The 9,619-nt window shown below is 46.3% G+C and overlaps 1 gene segment (V, D, J or C); it reads left to right on the top strand.

Moving 5' to 3' along the window:
• LOC100991075 (T cell receptor beta constant 2-like) overlaps nucleotides 1-3,798 on the top strand; it is a 93,412-nt gene extending 89,614 nt beyond the window's left edge. The window contains 4 exon segments of the C gene segment in view: nucleotides 2,090-2,476; nucleotides 2,992-3,009; nucleotides 3,153-3,259; nucleotides 3,551-3,798. Coding sequence covers nucleotides 2,090-2,476; nucleotides 2,992-3,009; nucleotides 3,153-3,259; nucleotides 3,551-3,577 — 539 coding nt within the window.
• Nucleotides 3,799-9,619: the final 5,821 nt, after the last annotated feature.

The raw sequence follows: 9,619 nt of genomic DNA on the forward strand, positions 1-9,619 counted from the left end.
TCACAATTTTGCCTAAGGTGAATCCAACCCACAAGTAGAGCACAGGCCAACAGCAGCTCACTAGTACACATACTTACACCAGCAGCTCACTAGTACACACACTTACACCAGACGCTCACTGGTACACACTCACACCAGAAGCTCATTAGGACACACACACCGTCAGCTTGCTAGTACACACACTTACACCAGAAGCTCACTGGTATACACTTACACCAGAAGCTCACTAGTACACACACTTACTCCAGAAGCTCACTAGTACACACACTTACACCCACAGAGACAAGCCCCACACCACGTGGACTCACAAATGCAGAAGAGTTGACCCTGCCCTCATGTACAGATAGTATGTTGGTGTGTAGTGAGAGGCGGCTAGTGTTCGCCACGCCTGTTGCATCAATAACTATTCCACAGAACAGCATACATGGTCAAGGAATATTTTTAATTTTTACAATGAGGACTGAGTGTTTGCTAAATGAAGAAATCAAACGAGTACATTCTGGAGGGCTGGTAGACTCCCAGAGCCAGGGTTTTTGAGATGAGAGTGAAAATAAGCAGGCTGAGAGCAGAAAGAAAGAAAGTTCTGCAGATAGAAGTTAGGATATTACCACTTCAGCCCCAGCCCAGCCAGTAAAGATTTAGAAGCATAGTAGTTATTAGCAGGTAGGAGTTGTGGGGAGGAAGGGAAACTGACATGATGGGAAGCAGGACCAGCTACAAAATTTTCAGGACCAGCTCAAAATGAAAATGCGGGGGCTCGTGTTAAATCTTAGGATTTCAACATGGTGACAGCAGAGCACTAAACCAAGTAGGGGGCCCTTCTAGCAGGAGGCCCCATGGGGACCCAGGAAGGAGGTCACATCCATACACATGTGAAGAAATGTCAGAGTAAATTTCCTCCATTGTCCAGGAGATTCGGAATAGGTTCTCCTAAGACTGATATTTCTTCATTTTAATAGAGTTGCTCAGAAATGAAAAATAATCAATGGGAAGAAAAAGAAAAAAAAAAAAGATAAGATGAGTAGGAGGGCAGGTCCAAAAGAAGTGATTCAGCGAAATGAAAGGAGCCCTCAGGGATTAAAGGGGATGAATTTACCTGTCATCCCTAAGAACCTACAAAGGAGATGCTCAGGACAGAAACTGTATCAACACAACTAGTAGCAAGAAGTTACTCTGATGATATCAGATGTTTATTTGGGAAACTTGCTAGTAGAGAAAGCTACATATAATATTTGGATGCAAAGGGACACAGAAGGTTGAAGAGTCCCTAATTTTGAAATAAGGGAAGATGACTAACTGTCTGAGCAGAGAAAACTCAGGGGTACCTGGAGGCAGAGGAATGGATAAGATGACTTCATGCACCACAAAAAGAAAAAACCTCACATTCTCATGAACGCACTGTAAAAGCAAAGGATGTCCTCATGTGAATGCAAAAAATAGGCCATCTGTAAATCTAAAGAAAGCCCCCAGATCCAAAATGTCTCCCTCATCCCAGATTCCCCTTCATTCCTGAGCACCTTAGATTTGGTATAAATAACCTGCTTGGGAGGGGGCTTTTTGAATTTGTACATAATTTAACCTTCACACAGTTTCTGCAAAGTCAGAATGGTGATTATTACTTCACATGCAGAAAAAAGTGGTAGGAATTTCTGTCTTGAAAGTCTTGTTGGTGGACAAAGGAAGTTCTAGGATTTGGATCTTGTTTTTTTGGGTTCCAATCCCTTGCTCCAGTTAAAGAACTACCACATAAAATGGTGAGAAGTAGGTAGGCAAGTTTTTATTGATAGAGAGGAAATCAAATAATGGCAATGAGGAGACATCACCTGGAATGTTAGGCAGTGCCTAACTGGGGGATGGACAGACGATGGGCAGTGCCAACCCATAGGGTGGATACAAAAGACAGGCAAGGAAGGGGTAGAACCATCAAAGAGGAATAGGCTGGTGACCCCAAAGCAAGGAGGACCTAGTAACATAATTGTGCTTCATTATGGTCCTTTCCCGGCCTTCTCTCTCACACACACACAGAGCCCCTATCAGGACCAGACAGCTCTCAGAGCAACCCTAGCCCCATTACCTCTTCCCTTTCCAGAGGACCTGAAAAACGTGTTCCCACCCGAGGTCGCTGTGTTTGAGCCATCAGAAGCAGAGATCTCCCACACCCAAAAGGCCACACTGGTGTGCCTGGCCACAGGCTTCTACCCCGATCACGTGGAGCTGAGCTGGTGGGTGAATGGGAAGGAGGTGCACAGTGGGGTCAGCACAGACCCACAGCCCCTCAAGGAGCAGCCCGCCCTCAACGACTCCAGATACTGCCTGAGCAGCCGCCTGAGGGTCTCGGCCACCTTCTGGCAGAACCCCCGCAACCACTTCCGCTGTCAAGTCCAGTTCTACGGGCTCTCGGAGAATGACGAGTGGACCCAGGATAGGGCCAAACCCGTCACCCAGATCGTCAGCGCCGAGGCCTGGGGTAGAGCAGGTGAGTGGGGCCTGGGGAGATGCCTGGAGGAGATTAGGTGAGACCAGCTACCAGGGGAAATGGAAAGATCCAGGTGGCGGACAAGACTAGATCCAGAAGAAAGCCAGAGTGGACAAGGTGGGACGATCAAGGTTCACAGGGTCAGCAAAGCACGGTGTGCACTTCCCCCCCAAGAAGCATAGAGGCTGAATGGAGCACCTCAAGCTCATTCTTCCTTCAGATCCTGACACCTTAGAGCTCAGCTTTCAAGTCTCCCTGAGGACCAGCCATACAGCTCAGCATCTGAGTGGTGTGCATCCCATTCCCTTCTGGGGTCCTGGTTTCCTAAGATCATAGTGACCACTTCGCTGGCACTGGAGCAGCATGAGGGAGACAGAACCAGGGCTATCAAAGGAGGCTGACTTTGTACTATCTGATATGCATGTGTTTGTGGCCTGTGAGTCTATGATGTAAGGCTCAATGTCCTTACAAAGCAGCATTCTCTCATCCATTTTTCTTCCCCTGTTTTCTTTCAGACTGTGGCTTCACCTCCGGTAAGTGAGTCTCTCCTTTCTCTCTCTATCTTTTGCCGTCTCTGCTCTGGAACCAGGGCATGGAGAATCCACGGACACAGGGGCATGAGGGAGGCCAGAGCCACCTGTGCACAGGTACCTACATGCTCTGTTCTTGTCAACAGAGTCTTACCAGCAAGGGGTCCTGTCTGCCACCATCCTCTATGAGATCTTGCTAGGGAAGGCCACCTTGTATGCCGTGCTGGTCAGTGCCCTCGTGCTGATGGCCATGGTAAGGAGGAGGGTCGGATAGGGCAGATGATGGGGGCAGGGGATGGAACATCACACATCGGCATAAAGGAATCTCAGAGCCAGAGCACAGCCTAATATATCCTATCACCTCAATGAAACCATAATGAAGCCAGACTGGGGAGAAAATGCAGGGAATATCACAGAATGCATCATGGGAGGATGGAGACAGCCAGCGAGCCCTACTCAAATTAGGCCTCAGAGCCCGCCTCCCCTGCCCTACTCCTGCTGTGCCATAGCCCCTGAAACCCTGAAAATGTTCTCTCTTCCACAGGTCAAGAGAAAGGATTCCAGAGGCTAGCTCCAAAACCATCCCGGGTCATTCTTCATCCTCACCCAGGATTCTCCTGTACCTGCTCCCAATCTGTGTTCCTAAAAGTGATTCTCACTCTGCTTCTCATCTCCTACTTACATGAATACTTCCCTCTTTTTTCTGTTTCCCTGAAGATTGAGCTCCCAACCCCCAAGTATGAAATAGGCTAAACCAATAAAAAATGGTGTGTTAGGCCTGGCTGCATTTCAGGAGTGTCTGTGGAGTTCTGCTCATCACTGACTTATCTTCTGATTTAGGGAAAGCAGCATTCCCTTGGACATCTGAAGTGACAGCCCTCTTTCTCTCCACCCAATGCTGCTTTCTCCTGTTCATCCTGATGGAAGTCCTCAAACACCATTTCCATACCCAGGCATTCTGGGTCCCCACTGGAGGGTTAGTCTGAAGGGCAATGGCTGGGCTTTGGAAAACCAGCAAGATGAGGACAGAGAGGAAGGCACACAGCAAACCATAAGCCCTTACCCAGTGCAGGACAGAGGATGCGGGCAGACCTATGGGTTACAATGTCTGGTCATTTCCCAATTCCAGATTAAACTGTCACCTGTTTTACCTTTAGTTTTATTAGTGTGTAGTCTTAACACCTCCAGCTTCTCTTGTTTCAGGATTTGGGCTTAAAATTGAGTGCTACTCTGCATGTCTAGTTTGAAATACTAGAGAAGGCAGAGTTGAGACAACTGATATGTAAAGCCTGGGGAAGAGTGATTTCTCAGGAGCGAGACACACCGAGTCAGGAGCAATGGGATATAGGGCCCAGTGGGGGCTAAAGTGCTATGTTCAGAGTAGCTCTTCCAATGGGCTTCTTCGTTTGATGGATGGAAACCAAACCACTCCAAACACAAGGTGTTAACTGCTCCTACTTGGGCAAAGACAGTTATCCTACCAAGGTAAATTCTGCATACAGGCTGAATGCATTGTGGTAAAACACTACATGGAGGAAGAGGAGGAATGGGATTAAAGAAAAGGAGGCCTAGAACAGTGAGAGGGGCTGAGAGAGGCCATGTCAAAGTTAGTTGAGGAAGACTGTCAGGGGAGAGAAGAGAAGTCTGAAAGCAGAGAAACGTTGGGAAAGAGGAGGGAGCCCTTTGTTGAGAGCCTGCTTGCTTCATGCCTCAGGCTGGACGCTGCTACCTGTGCTGTCTGCATCTGCACAATGATCCCAGGAACAGGTATTATTTTCCCCATGTTATAGATGTGGAAACTGAAGATTACAGTTCAAATTACTTATGAGTTGTGAAACCGTGGCATGTTCTGCTGAAGATGGCAATTCTGGAAACTTTTTCCAAGTAGTTGCCAGGATGGTGGGATTGCTCCTGGTATCTGGGTGATCCTAGAGCAGCTTCTCCCAAACTCCAGGCAGGGCCCATGGTAACACACTGAAGACACCTTAATGCCTTGGTGTCTTTGTTTCCCACGGCTGCCGTAACAAAGTACCACTGGTGGGTTTAAAACAATAAAAACTTATTCTCTCACAGTTCTGGAGGCTAAAGATACAACACCAAGATGTCAGCGGGTCATCCTGTATGACAGCTCTAGGGGAGAATCCTTTCCTGCTTCTTCCCACGTCTGATGGCTTCTGGCACTCCTTGGCTTGTGCCAGCATCGCAGCAATCTCTGCCTCTGTCTTCACATGGCATTTTCCCTGTGTCTCTGCATTTAAGCTCCCCTCTCCTTTCTCTTTTCAAGGCATGGTCTTAGGATTTAGGGCCCACCCTAAATCCAGAACAATTTTATTGAGAGATCTTAACAAATTATACCTGCCAAGTCCCTATTTCCAAATAAGGTCACATTCTGAGTTTCTGAGTGGGCATGAATTCTGGGGGAACACTCTTCTTCCCACTACACTGGGGATCTTGGAACTGGAGAAGAGGGTTCTCTGGTGGCAGCTTGCAAAGACCAGGAAAGGATGTGCTCACAGCAGGGATGGGGCCCAGGAAACTCATCACATGCCGGTCATTTCCATCAGTCGTAACTATCTCTAGACTGCTCAAAATGCAGTATAGTATTTTGTTGGCTATTGTTGTTACATATGTGCTGGTTTGTTTTTATATTGGCTAAAAAAAGCCTAAAACAAAGGGGACAGGCTTTAGGCCCTAGACCACCATTCATGCTTCCCACTCCTTAGACCTGCGTGGAGGCAGCAGGCATATCCTTGTGGCTCCTCACAAAGGTAGGACAGGAGGATGAGCAGCCGAGGGAACAAGGAAGCACTTCAGAGAGAGCAGAACTGTGGGGGCCAGAGGGCGCAGGCTAGGACTGGGGATATTGGAGGATAGTGGTTTGTGTGGGCAGAGCTGTGAGGGGCTGAGCAGCTGTAGTGCAAGATTAGAGTGGAGGTGGGAAGGGGGAAACACCTTGTAGAAGAAAGATAGTGTCTGTTAGTTTGGTGGCCATCATCTTGGGGACGTGGAAAACGGAGGCATTAGCAGGTGGGAGGATGTGGGAGGAGTTTCTTGTTAGTACCCTAGAGTTTGCAATCAGACCCAGGTGAATGAATTCTCCTCTGGAGGATAAAAGGCCATGTGAATTTTACCCTCTCAGTCCAGGGGACTTGACAGAGATGGAGAGAGCTTTAAGCTCCATCTGGTCCTCCCAACACCCTACTTGACCCAGGGCAGGTTCCTCTTCCCAAGTTTTTACAGCCATTTCCTTGTCTCTCTCAAACAACACCCCCAACATTCAGCACGCATGCACTGGGAAGTGAATCTCTTCTGCCTCTACCTGCCTTTTTCTCTAGAATCGAAGTGGATTCTTCTGGGCCAATTCTGGGCATCCTCTCCATTCTTCCTCAGGTAACACTGAGAAAAGATGAGTTAGATGTAGGGCAATCATATAACTTACTGTAAGAATTGAGATACCATTGAAAATGAAAGGGGCCATTAGCCACATGGGATGCTGGAACAAGAGGAGTAAACCAGGAATGGTCACAAGGCCCCCCCAGTGGAGAGGCTCTGAGGGAGTTTCTGGGTGCAGCATTATTCCTGCAAAGGGAGGTACTAAAGGGACTCCACATCAACCTGGACTTGTTGACTGGTTCAAACCTCAGGGCTGACCTAAGCATCATCCTGTGAAGAAACCATGTGGACAGAATATAGGGCAAGGCAGGGACAACAGCATCCTACACAGGTGACACCCAGTGCAGAGCAAAGCATGCTTACTTATTGAAAAGAGTTACAAGAAAAGCATCTCTGGAAGAATGTGCAGGGTACCCCAAGTTCTCGCTGAACTTAGCATGGAGTAGCTCTTAAAGAGAAGAACTTCACCTGTGACCTTTACAGATTTATTTGGGAAATTGGAAGAAAAAGGGGGTCATCCAAATGGTTGCATAATAAAATAACTTCTTTGTGGGGGAAATGGGATTCCCGTGAGCATCCCAGAGCCCCAGTCACCATCACTTCCTGAGAGGAAGAATCTTCCCATCAGCACCAGTATCCATAGAGATTTTCCTACTACTAGGCTCATTGCCGGGCCACATAAGGTTGGGGAGTGGGGATGGTCGGGAGCTGCTGGGACAAGCCAAGAGAAAAAGGCTTTTTCTCTCTCGAGGGAGTGATTTCATAATAAGAGTTTGAGATAAGGGCAATGGATCCTAATAGATATTAAAGTCTCCATTTCCTTCCCTGAGCCATTTCCTCATTTTTCTTCTGTAGTGGCCCAGAAAGGAGGGGCGGAGATAGACTGATATCAGCCCCTAACAGTCTGTGTGACACACAGCCCCAAATGTCCTATATAGGAGAATCTTTGTGAGGTTTCTCTGGTTATAAATGAATGTGGGAATGGAATATTGGTGCTTTGAGACCTCTGTTGAAGCTGCATAGTGAAAACAAAAATGTGTTTTTGCTTCTTCCTCAGGTAACACTGAGCAAAGATGTCTAGCCATATTTTCATTTAGGGGTGTTGGGAGATGCTGGTGGAGATCATGGGAATGGCTAAAACCCAGAGGTGAACTCAGCTTTGCCATGGACCCATGAGTGAATCCATTTTCTGCTTCTCTACTGACATCTCAGACTCATCACCAGGTTCACTTTCACCATGTCCTAGAAACTCCCCTATGCTATATAAGAAGACTCATAGTATAGAATGGCATGAAGCATGGCCAACAGTTTTAATCACAGTTCATTTCCATTGCTTGTGGCAAACTCCCATGGCTCCCAAAAAGCTGATTTCTGAGGCTTGGGACCCCATAACCTAAGACTACCCAACCCACCTAGACTCAAAACACAACATATTCCCTGCCTTATTCTAGGGTTGAATGTTCTTTCCTCCTATCTGGAAGCCTTTCTTTTCTTGCTCTCTGTGTTTGTGAATTTGAAGTTCCTGGGTTCCTTAACATCCCTACATCTCTGCCTGTCCTTTTATTTTTTTTATTGTGGCAGAACTTATGAATCATCTCCCTCCAACAGACATGATATTTTCTATTCGCCATCCCCCTCTCCTATAGACTCAACTACATGCCTTTCTCTCCCATCTCTATCCATAGTCTTTATCTCTGCTGCTGGTGGACTCCTGAGAGGGCTTCTTGGGGAATATGGGGCCCCAAAAATGAGTGAATGGCTTCTGTAGGTCAGCAAAAAGGATCTGAAAATGAGCCTACACCTGTGACTATTTCCAAAGGATTTTTATCAGCTTGCTCTGCAACTGATCTCAACTGCCCTCTGTGAATATGAGCATTTAATCCACACAACATGTAAAGCTAATTCTCAGATCCTTTTTGCCAACCTACAGTTGCTATTCACTTATCTCTGGGACCCTATAGTCCCCCCAAAAGCCCTCTCAGGTGTCTACATGCAACAGAGTGCCCATATTCTGGCAAGAACCCATAAATCTATGCGAGACAGAATCATTAGAAACTTTAAAACTTGAGTTTTCAGAATGGAAAAAAAGCATGTAGTGGATGGATGAAAACATTATCATAGCAAAGAAGATGTTGTAATGCAGAGACCTCGGTTTAAGCCTTAGTTCTGTCATTTATCAACTATGTGACCCTGGGCAAGTGATCACCTCTGAGACTCAGTTGTCCTTGCTGTAAAATGAGCTCAATTACAAGCCCAACTTCATAAGATGGTTTTATCTCATTTAACCCACACAACATGTAAAGCTTTTAGAACAATATCAGTAAGTATTAGGTGTTATTATAACTACTACCAACCTGAAGATTTTTTTCAGGCAAAACATTTTCAGTTTTCTCAATTTTGTTATTATAGGGCACAGTTTTGAGCACGTCCTACTTTCCATAGCCCAATCACTCCCTTCTGAAAACATTAAAGTTTGTTTTTATCCCTCTATCTTTTTAAAAATGTGTTGTACAGGACCTGACCCAGCACCAGGTGGGTTCTGACCTACAAAGAGTAAAGGGGGAACTTTGCCTCCTCTTTCTCAACATCTTATACGTTAGTTGGTTCCATTAGGACAATTTATCTACTTTTTGTACGCTCATCATCCCGTTGACTCACAGAGCTCACTTTGACTCACCCCCTGGGTGTTTTTTCACATATCCTTCTTTCACATATTCCCCTTCCTGTGTTCATATAGATGGTTTTCTCTGTTTGGTGGGGGAGGAGGGAGAGAGAGAATGTTTATCATGTTTATTCAGCTTATCTCTCCAACCTATTAAGATTCTGCAGGATTCTAATTTTGTGATTCATTATATTTATCCTTCTATCCTCATGCCATCTCAGATATCATCATCTTGCCTGATTCATTACTATACGAGTGATTCATGAAATTCATAGGAAGATCACAGCTCAACAGAGACCCCACATTCCCCAAGCCTTGTCTGAAGTCCAGGAGCTTCTAAAACACAGAGAATTAGCTTCTGGTCCTCCTCTGGCCCCAGCTGCATGGCTCTGAACAACTCATTTTTATTCTCTGGGCTTATATGTCCTCCTCTGTGATATGAGGACATTGGGTAAAGTGATCTCTAAGAATCTTCAGACTCTGCTCTTCAGATTCTCTGATTCAAAGCCTGCAGTCTCTGAAGTACCAAGAGAATGGGAACTCAGAGAAGCTAAGCTC

This window comes from Pan paniscus, chromosome 6 (assembly GCF_029289425.2).
Source record: "Pan paniscus chromosome 6, NHGRI_mPanPan1-v2.0_pri, whole genome shotgun sequence".
Taxonomy (NCBI): Eukaryota; Metazoa; Chordata; class Mammalia; order Primates; family Hominidae; genus Pan; species Pan paniscus.